General features: G+C 37.0%; 1 protein-coding gene across 1 annotated transcript in view; it reads left to right on the top strand.

The window, feature by feature from the left end:
• WDR49 (WD repeat domain 49) overlaps nucleotides 1-21,893 on the top strand; it is a 135,344-nt gene that overhangs the window by 45,180 nt on the left and 68,271 nt on the right. The window contains 2 exon segments of the mRNA XM_033855200.2: nucleotides 994-1,139; nucleotides 19,389-19,622. Of these exon segments, the coding sequence (XP_033711091.1) occupies nucleotides 994-1,139; nucleotides 19,389-19,622 (380 nt within the window).

The raw sequence follows: 21,893 nt of genomic DNA, 5'->3' as shown, positions 1-21,893 counted from the left end.
TGTAGATTTATTAGAGAAAGCTGGAGGAGTTAGTGAATTGAGTTTGGGAGGACTCAAATATCAACCATTGCGTTGATTCATGGATTATTTCAGCCCCTTTATACTGATCGCTACCTTGTACCTGGCACAGTGCTGGTATTACATATTACGGTATGCAGTAACACTCAGGGTAAAATTTATCAGTTGTCTTACTAATTTCATACTATGGGGTAAAGACTTGAAACAAGAGTGGATTCACTTCCTCTTATTGCTATAACCCTTACACTGGGTATTAATCCAAATAGGGGTCTGCCATTTATGGCGATTCCATAAATGTGAATAAGTTCAGCTCCACAGTTGGCCCTAAACAAGGGAACGACAAAGAGGGCTCTGCTGAGCTTCCCCAGACCTGAAGAAGCACTGTGCTCCCAGTTTTTGATGTGCTCCCTGAATATAATCAATTTGTGTTAAAACAAAACAAAACAAAACTATTGCCTCAATAGAGCAGGTCAAACATATATTTCGGCTGCTTATTTGCTTGCAAATACTTGATTATTTACATGACAGTGAAAATAATTGGTTTCCTTACACTTTTTCATTAATTTGGGAACTTTAAATATTGTTTTAGTTCTCTCTTACCCCTGGGATAATTTTAACGTGGTCTGCATTCCTAGGCTGTGATGGCTGTAGAGGGGGAACTTTGGGACTGGGAGAAGGATTTTCTGCCCTCCGGGTTGGGCTACTGGTTGCCTCTTAATGGAACTGTCTTGTCCTTTCACCCCATGCAGACTCCTTCTCCCCTCCACCCTGCATTTCAGCTATTTCCAGTGATAGCATTCATGCATTAGCCTGGGCTATTGGACAATGATAAGATTTTCCTTCCTTCAAGACAAGGGTGCATTAGTGCTCAGAAGGCTTTTATCTACCTATGGTGATATAGGATGTGATATACTCGTTTCAAAAAAAAGTATTCAAGTTATTAAAAACATTTTTTTTCTTTCTAATTCGTATTAGCAACTGCTGGCTTTAACAATGAAGTTTGCCTTTGGAACCCCTATGTTGTCTCTAAGCCGGTTGGTGTCCTTTGGGGTCACTCAGCCAGCGTAATAGCTGTCCAATTCTTTGCTGCAAGAAAACTTTTCATCTTCTCCAAAGATAAAGTTAGTAACAGTGTGCATTTAATTTATTTAGTTCTGCCTCCCCAGTTCCTATCCAAATCTATCTTTGGTCTGAAATTCCTCTTAGAGCTGGTATAGATTTTTATAATATAGTGACTTACTACTATGTTTTTGGAAATCTGTATTTTAAAAATGATACTGATGGTAATTTAGGAATAGTCCTGGGCAACTGGACAAGGTGTTTCATTAAAAAAAATTGTTTTAAACCATGTACTCATAGATGTAATCCTTATTTTTGGGTTCTCAATAGGCCACATCTTGAGAGTTTCCAAAGTACTCATTAATCCAATAAAAATACAAAACAGAAATGGGAATGAGAAAATGTTGCTTTGATAAGATATAGAATTCTTGTTAATTGGCACAGCCAATTAACTATTGTTGCTTTTCCACTGAAGAGACTCAGTAAATTAGAAATCAAAGTTAATCTGAAGAATATCAAGTACATTAATAACATTTCAGTTAAATATATTAGCCCATTCTATTTGACAATATTGGTGCAAATTCTAAATATGGTGGAAAAAACATTGTACCAAAACCAGGTAGTCCCGGTTGTATCCTGATCACATTATTCACTACTCGTATCTCCCAGAAAAATTTCTTTATCTCTAATAATCTCATCATGTGTTCCTCTGTAAAGCTTCTGTTTTACATAATGCCTGATATAGATCCAGTTAACATGTGATAGATTTCAAGAACAGAAATCTATGAAGAGAAGAAGGATGGGCAATAGGCTTATTGGGGACAGCCTCTGAGACTTTTTCAGTGACTCTGACTTTTAATTCTATTCTAAAGTGATACTTGTATATGTGAAAATTAAATAGAAAAAATAGAAATTCATCTTCAAATCCTTAGCCTCACCCTATGCATAAGTCCTGCCAAACTTGCTTATTTTACTGTATTATCTATCAGACCGTAAATCTCCTCCCTTCACCTGAAACTTCACCACTCAACTGCCAATTCTAGTTGATTCTACCATCAAATATGTTTATCAGCCTCACCTTTCCCTCTCAACTGCCATTGCTCTAATTCAAAATCTCATCCTCTTTTGAATTATCTTTCGAGTTAGCTCATCCAAAACATTGCAAGGTTGCCTAACATGTCTCCCTTCTTGCATACGGGTCTGATTCCAATCTGCCCTTCATCCTGTTAATTAAGTGGTGTCTAAGAAAAAATCTTCAATACCTCCTCTTACCCTCATTCTAAATATCAGCTCTAAAATTCTTAAGCTTTTATATAAAGCCCTCCCCCAGTCTACCAGGCCCACCTCCCTTCTTGCTTTTCTCTTCCATTCATCTGATGCTCCGCATCACACTTTGCCTGTTTCCACTATGCTGCCTCATGGCTCTGCCACGTGCCCTTCTTTCTGCCTTCAGTTCCCTCTCCTCCATTCTCAACTGGCAAAAGCCTATTTATCCTTGAAGTTTCAGACTTTCTGGAGTCTTTCAGACAGACCTAGGTGTTTCTTTCTCTGCACTCCCATTGCACCTGTGTGTCCCTCCTTAGAACATGTGTTCTATTGTACTGAAATTGTAGTTAACTTTCCTAAGTAGGGTCAGTGTCTTTTCAGCTTGTACACTTGGTATCAGTCACAGTGCTTGGCACCTTGCAGTGTTTGTTCAGTGATTTTTTTTTTTGGCTGCATTGGGTCTTCGTTGCTGCACGCGGGCTTTCTCTAGTTGCGGCAGGTGGGCTTCTCACTGCGGTGGCTTCTCTTGTTGCGGAGCACGGGCTCTAGGTTGACAGGCTCAGTAGTTGTGGCTCACAGGCTCTAGAGCACAGGCTCAGTAGTTGTGGCGCACAGGCTTAGTTGCTCTGTGGCATGTGGGATCTTCCCGGACCAGGGTTCGAACCTGTGTCCCCTGCATTGGCAGGCAGATTCTTAACCACTGCACCATCAGGAAGCCCCAGTGATTATTTTTTGACAGTTTGAAGTGAATACATATTACTGTGAATCTTAAATACCAAAGAAAGTCAGAATGAAGACTTTTCTGATGCCTTAGCTTTTAGTTGTTCTATTTTCTGAGATCTTTTAGCACTTTGTTCTAACTCCCATTATTGAATTTGTTTTTTAAAATATTTATTTATTTGTGGGGTTTTTTTGGCTGCCTCAGATCTTAGTTGCGTGTGCAGGATCTTTCCGTGTGGTGTGTGGGCTCTTTGTTGCTGTAGTTGTGGCCTGCGGGCTTAGTTGCCCCACGGCATGTGGGAATCTTATTTCCCTGACCAGGGATCGAACCGGCATCCCCTGCACTGCAAGACAGATTCTTAACCACTGGACCACCAGGGAAGTCCCCCATTATTGAATTTGACACAGCCTGACACGTATACTTGAAGGTTGTATATGTATACTCTATCTTTCACTGTATTTTGAGTGCTTAAAGACAAAGATTATTTGTTGAATTCATTTTTGTGTTTCCCAGTATCTAGCACATATTAATATACATTAAATACCTGTTGAATAAAGCATATAAAATAGTGTAACTATCAACTAACCGACAGGATTCACGAGGTTTGGAACTCTCTTTTTGGGTTGTGCCATATACATAGTAGGTCCCCAGTAAACCTTAGTTAAATGAACAAATCTTTATCAAAGCTAAATATGAAAGAAATAACAGATATTTTATCATTATAGAATTCCCTGAAAGGTATTATAACTTTAAAAGCAAGTGAAGAAAATGTTCTTAGAGTCAGAATTGATTGTGTATGGCCTCTTTCAAGTCAGTTTTATCATCCTATTTTTGCTTTGACTTTTAAACCATTACATTGTAATGAAGCTTGTCATGCCGTCTTTCACATTAGTCTAAATCCATTTCACTTGGATAAATGCATAATAATCTTAGCCTGTATGTCTTCACGACAAACAACAGAGCTTTCAGCTACCAGGTTAAGCCTTTGTTTTATTGCATAAAATTCTTTTGGATATTTTATAGGACTAGGGTTAATTTAGGGAACAGGGAAAATGAGAGAAAGCATTCTTTTTTCAAAGGGCCTTTGATTGAACCATATTTTGGTCTATGAATTGCTAAATTAGAGGATTTTCAGACCAAAGTAATTTAGATCCAAATAATTTCCTGAGACTTACTTCAGTTCTTTTTTGGAAAACTTCTCTATTGTGCTTTCCAGTGATTATTAAACAATAAGTTTATCCCTATAGCATTTGGTATAAGTAATAGTCCAATTGCATTTTGCTTTGGACTCCTAAATTGTCTCCTAAGATGGCAATCACTGATGGCAAGGCCCTGCTGGGAGCCAGTAACTTGGTCATTTAGAGGAGGAATCACCATGGGAGTAAAAGGATTTTCAAAGCCTCTGGGAAATATCTCAACCAGTGAATCTGATTAGGCTTTTCTATCGCTCCTAACTCTTCTCTCCTGGGCTACTTATCCTGATTTGGCCACCAGAATCAGATCAGTTTGTAACTTAATCTTTTGTTTGAGGTTTTGATTTTTCTCAGAGTCTGGTTTCTGTATTGTGCACCCAAGGTTGGGAAGGAAAATTCAAAGACTCTTGTGCTGGTGACTAGCTCTTACCTGTGTGTCTTCATTCCCCTTCTGCGTACCCTCTCTCCTCAACTTTCCTCTATCCATCCAGAGACAAAGCCACTTTCATTTTGTTTAAATTATGCCAAGTAAACAGATGAATGCTCTTCTGTAAAAATTACAAATGAGAAAGCATGTAGTACAAGAAGTGAATATCCCTTTTCTTCACTCCCCCTTCAAATCAATCCCTCTTCCAAGAAATATCTATTATTAACACGATGTGTATTGTCTTATATTTATATCACATACTTACATACTATAACATATTGTGTTATAATAATATGTGGTGTTATAATTTATTATTATATACTGTATACCACCCTATGTGTGTATACAAATACAAGGTAGTATTTATTATTAATTTTTATGTAAGTGGCATCACGTGAGACATACTTTCTTGCAACTTGCTTTTCCCTAAACAATATCTCCTGGAGATCTTTCAATGTGAGTATACATAGACCTGAATTTTTACCTGCTACATAGTAATTCATAGTATGGATGGTCATAATTTAATTATTCAATCACCTGTTGATTATAATAGATATTATCTCTAACCAACTGTCACACATACACACACACATTTACACACACATGCACACACACATCTTTAAGACCACATAACTAATTTCTTGTGATATGTTCTTTGAGATACATTTCTAGAAGTGATGCTATTGGGTCAACAGGGATTCAATTCTTAAAGGATGGTTTAGATGCAGGAATATTGTTCCAATTGGTATACACGTCAGAGGTGTGTAAAGGTGTTTCTTTCCCCACATTCTTGTCAATGATAGATACCACTAATGTGTTCATTCTTTTGTGAATCTAATGGACAAAAAATTAGGATGAATTTCTTCAATTATTTATTAGCCATTTATATTTCTTGTTTTTTGTGCATTATCTGATCAAGCCCTTTATCCTATCAACTGGACTCGGGAATACTATCAATAGTAGTAGTTTGAAAAATATATTGAATATCCTTTATTATATATGATGCAAATATCTTGTCTCTTTCAAGCATACATCTTTTAACTTTGTTTATGTGATTTTTTTTTTTTTTTTGCGATATGCGGGCCTCTCACTGTTGTGGCCTCTCCCGTTGCGGAGCACAGGCTCCAGACGTGCAGGCTCAGTGGGCATGGCTCACGGGCATAGCCGCTCCGTGGCATGTGGGATCCTCCTGGACCGGGGCACGAACCTGTATCCCCTGAATCGGCAGGCGGACTCTCAACCACTGCGCCACCAGGGAAGCCCTGTTTATGTGATTTTTATCATTCAAAAGTTTTAAATTTTTATGAAGTTGAGTCTAAGAAATGATTTTCTTTGTGGCTCTGGTTTTGTATCTAGCTTAGGAACATGTTCCACAATTCATATTTATAGAGGTGTTCTCCTTTAGTTTCTGCTAATACTTATTCTGTTGTCGAATTTTATTTTTTGCATTTAACTTGGCAGTTTATTTTTGTGTAAAATGTTTTTTTTTCTACAAATGGACATCCAAGGTTTTTTTGAATAATTTCTTTTGAAAAATTTTTCTCCCTCACTGGTTTGAAGTTCCATTATCATTTGAATTTGTTTCTGGATGCTTTATTCTTTCCATTAGTCTATTTGCCTTTTCCTGCGTAAGTACACCACTGCTTTAACCAGCATAGCTTTATTGTATGTTTTGATAATCTGGTAGAGAAATTCCTACTTCTGTGGGTTTTTTTTGTTTTTAATTTTAACAATCCTCTGGCATCTTATCCTTCTAAGTAAATGTTAGGATCAGTATTCATGTTTCATGAAAAACCATATTAATTTTTGGATTGGATTTACATTGAATTTGATAGGTGACATCTTTAAAATATTGAGAAAGTACACCCTGTATTTATCCATTTATTCATTTTTTTAAATGCCTTTCAGAAAAGTTGTACAAAAATTTCCCATTCCTTATTGAGGTTTCTCCTGCACATTTCAGGTGGCATCTTATCATATTCTTGACTTTTATGGGAATGTTTATAATGGGATGTGCCCACTTTCTATATAACCTATACATTTAGTTTTAAAATGTAACAATTTTTTCCTAAAACGTTTTTTAACTGCCTGGTAATTTTGTATGCTCTTTTGTTGTTTGCTCATTTAGGGGATTTTGACTTTTAGCTCTTTAATTTCATATCAATTACTGCATTTTCTTATCAAATAATTCTAATACCTGGAGTCCTTGGGGATCCAAATTAGATATTTACTATTCTGATGATTCTTCGTCATGGTGAATTGTTCCTTATTGTTTCCTTTCTATGTTTGGTATCTTTTATTGTTACCTCATTTTTTGCTATTGCTAAACTATAGGCATTCTGAGGAATGAAATTGAAAATGCTTTCCTCCAGAGAAGATTTGTGTTTGCTTCTGCAGAATGAAAATGAGTAAAGCTACTGTCCTGAGGCTACTGCATTTTCCTTATTTGTTATCCTTTTAAATTTATTTATTTATTTATTTTTGGCAGTGTTGGGTCTTTGTTTCTGTGCGAGGGCTTTCTCTAGTTGCGGTGAGCGGAGGCCACTCTTCATCACGGTGCGCGGGCCTTTCACTGTCGCGGCCTCTCCTGTTGCAGAGCACAGGCTCCAGACGCACAGGCTCAGTAGTTGTGGCTCACGGGCCTAGTTGCTCCACGGCATGTGGGATCTTCCCAGACCAGGGCTTGAACCCGTGTCCCCTGCATTGGCAGGCAGATTCTCAACCACTGCGCCACCAGGGAAGCCCCTGTTGTCCTTTTAATTGAACAGTCTTGCCTCAGTGCCTCCGACTCACTGCTGGTCCAAGGCTTAGGCTCCTGGTTATAGTTTTTACTTTTTTATTTTTATACAGCAGGTTCGGTCTTATTAGTTATCTGTTTTATACATATTAGTGTATATATGTCAATCCCAATCTCCCAATTCATCCCACCACCACTCCCCACGCCGCTTTGCCCCCTTGGTGTCCATATGTTTGTTCTCTACATCTGTGTCTCTATTTCTGCCTTGCAAACTGGTTCATCTGTACCATTTTTCTAGATTCCACATATATGCGTTAATATACAATATTTGTTTTTCTCTTTCTGACTTACTTCACTCTGTACTAAAGTCTCTAGGTCCATCCATGTCTCTACAAATGACCCAATTTCATTGCTTTTTATGGGTGAGTAATATTCCATTGTATATATGTACCACATCTTCTTTATCCATTCGTCTGTTGATGGGCATTTAGGTTGCTTCCATGACCTGGCTATTGTAAATAGTGCTGCAGTGAACATTGGGGTGCATGTGTCTTTTTGAATTATAGTTTTCTCTGGGTATATGCCCAGTAGTGGGATTGCTGGGTCATATGGTAACTCTAATTTTAGTTTTTTAAGGAACCTCCAGACTGTCCTCCATAGTGGCTGTATCAATTTACATTCCCACCAACAATGCAAGAGGGTTCCCTTTTCACCACACCCTCTCCAGCATTTATTCTTTGTAGATTTTCTGATGATGCCCATTCTAACTGGTGTGAGGTGATACCTCATTGTAGTTTTGATCTGCATTTCTCTAATAATTACTGATGTTGAACAGCTTTTCATGTGCCTCTTGGCCATCTGTATGTCTTCTTTGGAGAAATGTCTATTTAGGTCTTCTGCCCATTTTTGGATTGGGTTCTTTGTTTTTTTTAATATTGAGCTGCATGAGCTGTTTGTATATTTTGGAGATTAATCCTTTGTCTGTTGATTCATTTGCAAATATCTTCTCCCATTCCGAGGGTTGTCTTTTCGTCTTGTTTATAGTTTCCTTTGCTGTGCAAAAGCTTTTAAGTTTCATTAGGTCCCATTTGTTTATTTTTGTTTTTATTTCCATTTCTCTAGGAGGTGGGTGAAAAAGGATATTGCTGTGATTTATGTCATAGAGTGTTCTGCTGATGTTTTCCTCTAAGAGTTTTATAGTGTCTGACCTTACATTTAGGTCTTTAATCCATTTTGAGTTTATTTTTGTGGATGGTGTTAGGGAGCGTTCTAATTATTTTCTTTTACATGTAGCTGTCCAGTTTTCCCAGCAGCATTTATTGAAGAGGCTGTCTTTTCTTCATTGTATATTCTTGTCTCCTTTATCAAACATAAGGTGACCATATGTGCGTGGGTTTATCTCTGGGCTTTCTATCCTGTTCCATTGATCTATATTTCTGTTTTTGTGCCCGTACCATATTGTCTTGATTACTGTAGCTTTGTAGTATCGTCTGAAGTCAGGGAATCTGATTCCTTCAGGTCTGTTTTTTTGTCCCTCAAGACTGCTTTGGCTATTTGGGGTCTTTTGTTGTTCCATACAAATTGTAAGACTTTTTTGTTCTAGTTCTGTAACAAATGCCATTGGTAATTTCATAGAGATTACATTGAAACTGTGGATTGGTTTGGGTAGTAGTGTCATATTTCACAATATTGATTCTTCCAATCCAAGAACATTGTATATCTCTCCATGTGTTTGTGTCATCTTTGATTTCTTTCAGTAGTGTCTTATAATTTTCTGATTACACGTCTTTTACCTCCTAAGGTAGGTTTATTCCCAGGTATTTTATTCTTTTTGTTGCAACGGTGAATGGGAGTGTTTCCTTAATTTCTCTTTATAATCTTCCATTGTTAGTGTATAGGAATGCAAGAGATTTCTGTGCATTAATTTTGTATCCTGCAACTTTATCGAATTCATTGATTAGCTCTAGTCATTTTCTGGTGGCATTTTTAGGATTATCTATGTATAACATCATGTCATCTGCAAACAGTGACAGTTTTACTTCTTTTCCAATTTGTATTCCTTTTATTTCTTTTTCTCCTCTATCGTGGCTAGAACTTCCAAAACTATGTTGGATAATAGTGGCGAGAGTGGACATCCTTGTCTTGTTCCTGATCTTAGAGGAAATGCTTTCAGATTTTCACCATTGAGAATGATGTTTGCTATGGGTTTGTCCTATATGGCCTTTATTATGTTGAGGTAGGTTCCCTCTATGCCCACTTTCTGGAGAGTTTTTTATCCTAAATGGGTGTCGAATTTTGTCAAAATATTTTTCTGCATCTATTGAGATGATCATATGGTTTTTATTCTTCAATTTGTTAATACGGTGTATCACATGGATTGATTTGCGTATATTGAATAATCCTTGCATCCCTGGGATAAATCCCACTTGATCATGGTGTATGATCCTTTTAATGTGTTGTTGGATTCTGTTTGCTAGTATTTTGTTGAGAATTTTTGCATCTATATTCATCAGTGATATTGGTCTGTAATTTTCTTTTTTTGTAGTATCTTTGTCTGGTTTTGGTATCAGGGTGATGATGGCCTCATAGAATGAGTTGGGGAGTGTTTCTTTCTCTGCAGTTTTTTGGAAGAGTTTGAGAAGGATGGGTGTTAGCTCTTCTCTAAATGTTTGATAGAATTCACCTGTGAAGCCATCTGGTCCTGGACTTTTGTTTGTTGGAAGATTTTTAATCACAGTTTCAATTTCATTACTTGTGATTGGTCTGTTCATATTTTCTATTTCTTCCTGGTTTAGTCTTGGAAGGTTATACCTTTCTAAGAATTTGTCCATTTCTTCCAGGTTGTCCATTTTATTGACATAGAGTTGCTTGTAGTAGTCTCTTAGGTTGCTTTGTATTTCTGCGGTGTCCATTGTAACTTCTTTTTCGTTTCTAATGTTATTGATTTGAGTCCTCTCCCTCTTTTTCTCGATGAGTCTGGCTAAAGGCTTATCAATTTGTTTATCCTCTCAAAGAACCAGCTTTTAGTTTTATTGATCTTTACTATTGTTTTCTTTGCTTCTATTTCATTTATTTCTGCTCTGATCTTTATGATTCTTTCTTTCTACTAACTTTGGGTTTTATTTGTTCTTCTTTCTCTAGTTCCTTTAGGTGTAAGGTTAGATTGTTTATGTGAGATTTTTCTTGTTTCTTCAGGTAGGCTTGTATTGCTATAAACTTCCCTATTAGAACTGCTTTTGCTGCATCCCATAGGTTTTGGATCATCGTGTTTTCATTGTCATTTGTCTCTAGGTATTTTCTGATTTCCTCTTTGATTTCTTCAGTGATCTCTTGGTTATTTAGTAACGTATTGCTTAGCCTCCATGTATTTGTGCTTTTTATGGGTTTTTTTTTCCCTGTAATTGATTTCTAATCTCATAGCGTTGTGGTCAGAACAGATGCTTGATGTGATTTCAATTTCTTAAATTTACTGAGGCTGGATTTGTGACCCAAGATGTGATCTATCCTGGAGAATGTTCCGTGTGCACCTGAGAAGAAAGTATAATCTGCTGTTTTCAGATGGAATGTCCTATAAATATCAATTAAATCTATCAGGTCTACTGTGTCACTTAAAGCTTGTGTTTCCTTATTAATTTTCTGTCTGAATGATCTGTCCATTGGTGTAAGTGAGGTGTTAAATTCCCCCATTATTATTGTGTTACTGTCGATTTCCTCTTCTATAGCTCTTAGTATTTGCCTTACGTATTGAGGTGCTCCTATGTTGGATGCATATATATTTATAATTGTTATATGTTCTTCTTGGAGTGATCCCTTGATCATTATGTTGTGTCCTTCCTTGTCTCTTATAACATTCTTTATTTTGAAGTCTATTTTATCGGATATGAGTATTGCTGCTCCAGCTTTCTTTTGATTTCCATTTTTATGGAATATCTTTTTCTATCCCCTAATTTTCAGTCTGTATGTGTCCCTCGGTCTGAAGTGGGTCTCTTGTAGACAGTATATATATAGGTCATCTTTTTGTATCCATTCAGTGAGCCTCTGTCTTTTGGTTGGAGCATTTAATCCATTCACATTTAAGGTAATTATTGATATGTATGTTCCTATTACCGTTTTCTTAATTGTTTTAGGTTTCTTTTTTTTTTTTTTTTTTTTGGTGGTACGTGGGTCTCTCACTGTTGTGGCCTCTCCCGTTGCGGAGCACAGGCTCCAGACGTGCACGCTCAGCGGCCATGGCTCACAGGCCTTGCTGCTCCGCGGCATGTGGGATCTTCCCAGACCAGGGCACGAACCTGTGTCCCCTGCATCGGCAGGCAGATTCTCAACCACTGTGCCACCAGGGAAGCCCTAGGTTTCTTTTTGTAGGTCCTTTTCTTCTCTTGTATTTCCCACTTAGAGAAGTTCCCTTAACATTTTTTTGTACAGCTGGTTTGGTGGTGCTGAATTCTCTTAGCTTTTGCTTGTCGGTAAAGCTTTTGATTTCTCCGTTGAATGTGAATGAGATCCTTGCTGGGTAGAGTATCCTTGGTTGTAGGTTCTTCCTTTTCATCACTTTAAATATATCATGCCACTCGCTTCTGGCTTGTAGAGTTTCTGCTGAGATATCAGCTGTTAACCTTATGGGAGTTCCCTTTTATGTTATTTGTTATTTTTCCCTTGTTGCTTTTAATAATTTTTCTTTGCCTTTAATTTTTGTCAGTTTGATTACTATGTGTCTCAATGTGTTTCTCCTTGGGTTTATCCTGCCTGGGACTCTCTGTGCTTCCTGGACTTGGGTGGCTATTTCATTTCCTATGTTAGGGAAGTTTTGACTATAAACTCTTCAAATATTTTCTCAGGTCCTTTCTCTCTCTCTTCTCCTTCTGGAACCCCTATAATGCTAATGTTGGTGCATTTAATGTTGTCCCAGAGGTCTTTTAGGCTGTCTTCTTTTCTTTTCATTCTTTTTCTGTATTCTGTTCGTGGCAGTGAATTCCATCATTATGTCTTCCGTGTTACTTACCCATTCTTCTGCCTCAGTTATTCTGCTTTTGATTCCTTCTAGTGTATTTTTCATTTCAATTATGGTATTGTTCATCTCTGTTTGTTAATTCTTTTAGGTGTTTGTTCTTTAATTCTTCTAGGTCTTTGTTAAACATTTCTTGCATCTTCTCGATCTTTCTGAGGTCTTGGATCATCTTTACTATCATTATTCTGAATTCTTTTTTGGAAGGTTCCCTATGTTCACTTCATTTGGTTGTTTTTCTGAGGTTTTATCTTTTTCCTTCATCTGGTACATAGTCCTCTGCCTTTTCATTTTGTCTGTCTTTCTGTGAATATGGTTTTTGTTCCACAGGCTACAGGATTGTAGTTCTTCTTGCTTCTGCTGTCTGCCCTCTCTCCTTGTTATAGTCTACTCATTTATGCCTACTGTTCACTGTCTCCTTGTGAAGTTTGCTTCTTTTTTTCCTCCTTCTTCTTTTGGACCTGTGGAGATTGTCTCCAATCCCTGAAGGTCCAGCAAGGCAGCAGAAATTATGTTTTATTCAGAGTTGTTTTTCTTTGAAGCAGGAAGGCCCCCCACAGAAACCTAGTCTGGAATGATAATTGAACCAAGATTCCCTTGTTCTAGCTGGTTTTCACTTACTTTCTTCAAAGCAGTTGTTAGTATAAATATTGAGTTAAAAAAAGAAAGAAAAAAATTTAAAGTGTTTAGGTTTACTTTGTGAAGTAAAAGAGGAACAGTGATCTTTGAAAGGCAAAGTTAGAAAACTTTTGTTTAAAGACTGCGAAAAATTCTGTTATGTTTTTCAGTGTTTGTGAGCAATGATAATAGCAAAAAAATCAATTTAACTGAAATTTAAAAATTCCCCAAAGGACTTTTGTTCTGAAAAGAAAGCCAATTAAATAAAATGTTGATATTAGTTAAATTTATTGCTGAACTTCAACTGGGAAATTAATGAGATTTTTGCAGAACAATTCATAGCATTAAGAAACATTTTGACTTTTTCAAGGTCAATGATAGAATACACAAACACACACACAATAGAAATCCGTGTCCTAGAGCTGTATGTCTTCTTTCATTTTTGTTGAAAAGAATGAAAAAAAGATGATAATGGCTATGGTAACAATTTAACAATGAATAGCACAAGAGAAGATTTTAACCTTCCACTAATATTTTAAGGTGGACCTCAATCCTGAGGACAAAAATGGCAAAAATCTTTCTTAAAGGAAGATCTGTTATATTACTTCAAGATAAAAACATTAGCTGAGCTATTCAGTAGAATATGTGTGCTATGTCAAACAAAATTGCCTTTAAGCATTCACTGATTATGCCTTTGTGCATTATCCAAAGGCTTAAATTCTAAATAAATAGACTTGTTAATACATAAAGGTATATTCAGGAAAGCCAATGCCCTCAGTTCCTGTTATCCTATTATCTGCAAGTAGGCTATCCATTTTTGTGGATTATCCCAGAGAGCTGGGCTGCTGCACTGCTGTCTTCAAAATCCCCTTAGCGATATATACTCTTTCTCTCTTTTTCTTATTGTCATTTTATATCTATGCCCTGCAGGGTGGTAGGAGTTAGTAGCAAATATTTGATGCAGCCAAACAAATCTCATTTTGATGCAGTTCTCTAAGTCTGTCTTCTACTTTTCCCTCACTTTTATATCATTATTGGAAATTATGAATCTTTTTTCCCCCTAACTACTTTGAATTAAATTTGGACATGTTGCCAATATGTACATAATGCTGATTTGGTTTTAAAAAGTGCACTGAAAACAGATTCTGTATCCATCCATACATATATTTTTGTACCCACCCATCCATGAAGTTACCCATTTATAATTCTAATATTTATAGGATAAAAGAAAAGTTTTGTTAATTTATTTATTATTTATTTATTATAGTTTTATTATGCCTATGTGAAGTGATTCTGTCCATCTCTGGCAGGGGGCAGGAAGAACTTTTTTGTAAAATTAGACTACATTTCTTTAGCCCAATCTTCACAATACACCTTCTTGAAATTGCTTCAGTTGTTGTTATTTTGGAATCTATAGATAATGGATTGAGCAATTTCAGTACATTCTAGACAAAATTGACAGAATTTTAGAGCTGGCGGCGTCCCCTTCCGTATAAAGGTGAGAAAATGGAGAAGTAATATAATATACCTAAGCTTACAGACCTGAGGAATATTAAAACTAGGATCGAGATGACTGGAGTCTGGAGTCCCAATCCACTGGTTTCTAGTGCTAGTGTATATGAATAGCACAGGATTTGCTTTTATAATCCTGCATTATTAACTGGGTAACAGTTGAAACAAGATAAAGATTAAGTAGAAAAATAAGTCCTCATCATTATGTGAAAAGCTAAATTTTGCCTTGATATAAAATCACAAGCTTGGATGCTTACTCCTCCTAATACTATAAAAATGGAGATGAAGTAAAGAGCCCCTATATAGAGCATTTCAAGGACTAGGCTTAGTAAGTCTGAGTTTGGACAAGCATCACAAGTTCTCAGGTATCATGATGAAAATCGAAAGTACAGTTTAGATAAAAATATATGGAAAATAGAAATTAAAAAATAATCAGTTCCTCAATTACAATTTTTAAGCCTGGGTGTTTACCAATTTCTTTATTTTTCCTACTAAGAATAAAGAAAACTTCTCTAGGATATTGGAATGGAAAATGATATTAAATATACTCCTTTCTGAAATATGACTTAATTCTATTTCAGAGGTCAATTTGAATACAAAAAAAGGAGAATCAAGGATTCTCAAATATTAACTAGATATTTATTTAAGTGATATTTTGCAAGAGGACTTGATTAATAAAATAGAATTAATGTGAGATTTTTTTCTTGATTAAAAAGATACAGACTGAATAGGGGAGTACAGTTATCTGGTTTAAAGCCAAGCCACATGGTATTACTGATTAAGCTGAGAGAAAGATGTCTTGTTCAAGGAGATTAGCATTGACCTTAAAACCAAATTGAGAAGTTAAAGTACAATACAATGAAGATACTTGGGAAATTAAAAAAAAAAAAACCAAAAAACTAATACCTGAGCCCCATCCTCAGAGAGTCTGATTTAATAGGTTTGAGAAAAGTCTCAAACATAAGCAATTTCTAAACAGCATAGGTATTTCTAATGTCAAGATTAAGAACCACTGGTATAGAATGTGAAGTGTAGAAAAAATTGAAAACCATATGGGAGGTCACCTACCATGATATGATTTCTGGGAGAATGCTGAAACACTGTTTTATACATTAATGACAGTATATAAATGTTGTTGGCTTTGGTTCTCAGCAGAAAGAAAAATTAGAGAATTAAAGATGGAAGGGGACTTAGTAGGATCACTAATTACGAGAGTCAAGGGTTCTTCAAGGGAAGAAGGGAAAGAAGAAAAGTAAAAACTAATTTTAAGAAAAATTAATGAATATACACATTTTGCTTAAAAAACGCACCTCTAATTTTAATTGCTAATAGCAAGAACTCACCTGTCATAGAGTAGAGGTTATCACTCATCTATTTTTAATTTTTCATTTAATTTATGTGACTAAATGTCAATGAAATATTAAAGTTGACATAAATGATTTGAACAACATGCAGAAAATGATTCTGGGGAAATTATAGTCCATTAATACTGTTGAGTTATTGTTAATCTATACTCAACCATGCCCCAGAGTATTTTTCTGAAATGAAGTTAATTTCAGTATTTTAGGAAGGAGTCCATACCAAACAAGACAGGATTTTGAACAATGATGATATGACTATTGTAAGTTATATGAGTGTTTGAGAATGATCTAGATGCATCTAATCTTAGATGCATCTAATCTATGTGGTTTTAACATTCAAAATAATAGCTTATCAATCCTATTTATATTTAGAACACTTTGAAATATATTTGCAAGTCTTAGTTCTTATAGAGTTTATATTTTTGAGGATAAACATTTTCTGGAGAGTGGCCAGAATGTTTTAAATAAAAATAGTAAGGTTTAAGAACTAGAATAAGTTGTTTAATAAAAAATTCTTGCCAAGAAAACCCAATTTACTTTATAAATATATTCTTGGGATTAGAGGGATTGGTAATGCTGCTTACCTGGTAGAATTTGACTAGGTCAGTTTAAGTTTGTTATAAGTGTTAGTAAATGGAGAGGTTACCCTATATATCAAGCATACTCATTTCTGCAAGATATTTGAAAAAGTCTCATAAAATTTCAATGTGAATTAGATGAGATCTGCAATTGGGTAAATAACCATGTAGAAGTGAGGCAAGCTTTTTTATGGAAGTGTTATATTTTTGGACTTATCCTAGCTAATATTTTTAACAGTGAGTGGGATAAAAACATAGTTGTTAAATGAACCACAACCTTCAACAAATTAAGAAAATATCTGTTGACCATCTACTGTATTCCATGGGATGTGTGGACACATCAGGGAGGAATTATCAATATAATAGAATTAGGATTCAAAATTATATCTTTACACTTTGAAACTAGAAAAATCCTTGTTTTAGCTTACAACATCAGATTTTTGAAGGTAGGATGGTAGATGTCTGGCTTGATTATTTGTTCATGGGAATAAGATTTAGAGTTTTGCTCAGTCAGGACCCCAAGGTAAGGGCAATGCATGTTGGAGTGGCTTAATCAGCTCACGTAAAAGTAGGCTGCTTTAAAGAAGTCACAGTGCCTGTAACAGTGGTTAGAACACACCTGAAATTTTGGCTCAATTCTGAGCACTTTGCTTAAAGAGGTCCTTGAGGACCCTAAGGTATTCATTTTACATATTAGTGAGCAGAGAGATACTGTCTTATATCGATAGTGCAGTAATTAATGTGTAAGTGTATTATTTTAAAGCATAGTAACAATAGGACTAAAAAAATACAATGTTTAGATTGGGGCAATGGAAGAGAAAGGGAGAAAACGAGTGTAAGTAACTGCATTACTTTCAGAGGAGAATGTCATTCAATGTATGATTAATATATGCTGTGTTCACGTGCGTGCGCACACACACACACACACACACACACACACACAGCTATTATTTGGTGTTACGGGGAAAACCATAACTCAAAAAAAGTTAAAGAAGGCTGTCTCTGAGGAGTGGGACTTGAGGCCGAGAGGGATAGGTTGAAGAAAAATCCCTTCGGTGCTATTGCATTTTACACCATGGACATATCTTATTATATTTTTTAAAAGGTAAACAAAACCTGGATGACCATCCTCCCCTGGAGAGAAAATGGAAAAAAAAAGACAAAGTGAGAGAATCAAGAGGCTGCCATGGTGGAGGGGGATCTAAAAATGATGTTATGATGTTGAAAGAACTGGGGCCATTTACCCTGGATAAAGAGGTATACGAAGAGGCTTATGTAGGAAAAGAGAGTAAGATAGAATCAAAAGGTAGAAGAGGACATCTTTGGCTAATCATAATGACTACTCTAGGAATTCCTATCCCATGGGATATCAGGATCTGTATGGGAGATGTGTGTGTCTATGTATCCAAAGAAATTATGTGGAAAATTGTGTGCATGTATGGGTATGTGCATTTAGGAGGAGGGGATGGACCATCGTTTTCAAATGATTTTTTTTCCCCCAAAGGAGTATATGATTTAAAATAGGTTAAAAACTACTGGGTAGCCTGCCCTATGGAGTAATAAACACTCGTGTAAACAGAGGTCATCTTTTATAGATAATTTAAAATAATTCTCATACTGGATAAGATGCACTAGTTTATTTGAAAGAAACTTTTTTGCTCTTAGGTTCTAATGTTTATGCAGTAAAAAGAATAAAATACACTTAATAATGAAAAAAAAAACATTTACTGAACACTGACCACATACTGGTCATCATGCTAAATGCTTGACATGGGCTCTCATTCACTCTTCATAGCATCAGATTAGGTAGGTACCACATCAAAAACTCAGAGAGACAAAGAAACTTACTAGAGGTCACCCTGCAGTAAGGGATAGAGCCAAAATCAGAACCCCAAAAGTTTGGCCCTAGAGCTGGCCCGCTGGCCCCTATTGGAGAGGATTTTCGCTGTCTTCACCCTGACTCTCCCTCACTGCCCTGTGTTAATTCTGCACCATGACTGACAGTGGCAACACTTGCATCTGCAGAGTTGCTCTTCCCATTTCCTTCAGTGTTTACCTTGTTCCATCTGCATGTCATTTTTTGTGTCTTAATTGTCTGTGTTTTATCTGAACTTGATTTCATTTAATAACAAGTCTTTTATTTCATCAAAAAATATATACATATATTATCTGTCTACCTATCTATCTATCTATCGAAAGAGGTTGTATTCGTTTTCTATTGCTACTGTGACAGATAACCACAAACTCAGTGGTTTGAAACAACACACCTTTAATGTTTTGTAGGTTAGAATTCCAGCCTGGGTCTCACTGGGCTAAAATCAAGGTATTCCAAGGGCTGTCTTCTTTTCTGGAGGTTCTGGGGGAGAATCGTTTCCTTGCCTTCTCCAGCTCTCCTGGTTCATGGCCCCCCCTTTCTCCTTTCTTGAAGCCAGGAACATTAGGTAGAGTCCATCTCACATCCCATCACTCTGATCTCCCTTGTGATTACATTGGACTTGCCCAAATCAACCAGGATAATCTCTCCATCTCAAAGGCCTTAATTTATGACATCTGCAAAATCTCTTTTGGCATGTAAGATAGCATATTCACATTTTCCAGGGATTAGGACGTGGGCATCTTTGAAGATGATTACTCTGCCTATCGTAAGCACCTACTAAACGCACGCACTTTTCTGGGGACTGAGACAAAACACAGTCCCTTCCCTAGAAGAGATTACAGTTGAGGAGATACTGAAACAGAGAAGGGAAATACAAAAAATATGTGCTATGAGAGAAGTGTGAACAATTACAGCACTATGCAGAGCCTGCCTGGGATCGAGGGTGAGCTAGAGAAAATCTGGCTAAAAAATTAGAATTATTCTTGACATACTCCTGTGACTTTGTTACGTTTCATGCAGGTTTTGAGACTCTGGGATATTCGGCACCAGCTGTCCATCCAGAGGATAGCTTGTTCTTTCTCCAAAAGTCAGGACTTCAGATGTCTCTTCCACTTTGATGAAGCCCACGGACGGCTTTTCATCTCATTTAATAACCAGCTAGCATTGCTGGCAGTGAAAAGTGATTCCGGCAAGAGGGTGAAAAGCCACAAGAAAGCAGTCACTTGTGTGCTTTACAATTCGGTCTTGAAGCAGGTAATGATGTTTTTCTGTCACTCTCCTGACATGTCCCCACATCCAGAGGCTTATTTCCTTAATTCAATCTAAGGACAAATATAGAAAAGGAAATGTGGAAAAGAAATGATTTAATAACTGTTGCATTTCTGCAATAATGTGTATTCAGGTGGATTTGAAGAGTGATTTCATTTTCAACCAGTGACCACAGCAGCACTGATAGAGTTACTAGGAGGAAACATTCCAGCTAAAACAAACACAACGTGGAATGTAATTGAACTTATCTTTGTTACCCGCTAGTTTGGGTTTTGATGCCAAACGCAAGGGAACCTGGCTGTAAAATTCCCTTTTATGAACACCATCCTCCTGCATCCCCATGGAAAGATCTGAAATATGCATGAAATGTAATTAGCAAAGATCCATTTTGCCGGCATAGTTTAGGCAAGTGGCTCACAGTGGCAGCCCGGAATGTATTCATAATAAAATGATTCAGTTAAATGTGGTGCCACTTGGTATGCAGTGCGAGTGTTGTTTGTCTCCCGACCACGGTAATGATGCTTTGCAGCTTTTGCTTATGGGAGCGCTCCCTGCATGTCAATGAGGAAGCGGGCTCCTCTGGAGTGGAGATGCCGCAAGGACCACAGGCCTTCTTAGAGGAAAGGGAGGGCCAGCCTGTGGATATCACAGAGCGAGCGGGCACCCATGGAGCTTAGTCTGCAACCGTGATCACCTCAGGCCTGATAGTCACAGCACAGCTGGAGCCAAGCAGACAGCCAGTTTCCAGCTTGTGGCCAATTAAACAGTAACTCTAGCCCATTCTATCTTTCCTTGCTGCCGAAGCTTCTGCATCTACACAGAAATGAGTAGTTCAGATTGGGTGCAAGGGGAGGAGAGCCCTTTGTTAGTATTGAGTAGTGTGTCATGTCACTACTTCAAACACTCTGTTTTCCGGTTATTCTAGGAGATAAAAATCCTTTACAAAACGATCCATTTTGAATTCCATCTTCAGGGAGAACATTCCCTCGTAAATGTTTTACTGAACTTTATGAACGCAACCAGTTAATGCGACTCCCTGGTGGCCACTGAGAGATGTATTTGTTTCCAGGAGAACATTCTGCTAATTGAGATCTGCAAAGTTAAAGTGCTAGGTTTGTGTGTTGATGTTACGATCTGCTATTGCCTGACCATAAAATGAGCAATCTTCCATGAGGAATTCAGGAAATGGGGCACAAAGAAGGTCTGGAATCTTCCATTTGGAACATGAAGATAAAGCCAAGATAACACAAAGATATGCAAGTTATAGGCAACAATAGACTATGCACATTTGGAATATCATATAGAAAGAATCTGTACAAATGAGTTGGATATTCATGCCTCTACTTATTTCTGCTGTTAAAAGTATAAATAATTAAATGCATTAATATGTATATAAAGCACATAGAGCTGTGTGTCATACATAAGTGTTTCCTGACTATTAGCAGCTAAGTTATAGAGAAACACTTTAATGTTGTATAACATTTATAATTGTAAAAATATGTTGCAGTCAAGTGCAAAGAAAATAATATCACCCACAGTCCCATCAGCCAGTGATAATTTATCATTTCAGAATAATTAGACAAAGCAAATAAAACAGTTTTGAATAAGTTTCAGGTGCCAGGAATGAGGGATCAAAGATTCATGTGCCACATAGTTTCTTTGCCCCCGTAGTTCAGGGAGACTCAGGTTCTGGGCGTCTTCCAAGAGCTCATTGCTGGGTAGGTGCTCATTACAGGATGGTGGGGTGAAAGAAGAGGAAGCAGACACATGACCAACTCACAAGGAAACAATGGAGTAGAGTGAAATGAATAGGGGTAAAAGCAAAGTGCTATCCTTAGAAAGTGATCAAATCTGGCTGGGACTGGGGTGGGTGACATTCAGCAGAGCCCTGAAATCTAGAGTGGGAACCCCTAAGAAGAGAGAAGGAAGTAGTTCCAGACAGAAGGTACAACATGGCCACCTGCAAAGAAGCTTGAGCACAGACTCTACATTTTTTTTCAGGGAGAGGGTTTATTCTGGTATGGCTAGTCTGGGGAGACTTAGCAAAAACTGTGGGACTTGAGGCAGTGAAGGGAGCTTAGAGCCAGACTGTGAAGGTCATTCACTCAATGTACCAAGGTCTAGTCTTGGAAAAATATAGACTTGAGGTTAGAACAGCAGTTCTCACAGCGTGATCTCAGATCCCTGGGGAAGTCAGATCCTTTCAAAGGATCTTCAAGATCACAGCTCTTTTCATTATAATATTAACTTGCTGTT

Source organism: Tursiops truncatus, chromosome 4, assembly GCF_011762595.2.
Source record: "Tursiops truncatus isolate mTurTru1 chromosome 4, mTurTru1.mat.Y, whole genome shotgun sequence".
Taxonomy (NCBI): domain Eukaryota; kingdom Metazoa; phylum Chordata; class Mammalia; order Artiodactyla; family Delphinidae; genus Tursiops; species Tursiops truncatus.
The sequence above is the reverse complement of the archived record's forward strand: the minus strand, read 5'-3'. Positions and strand labels throughout refer to the sequence as shown.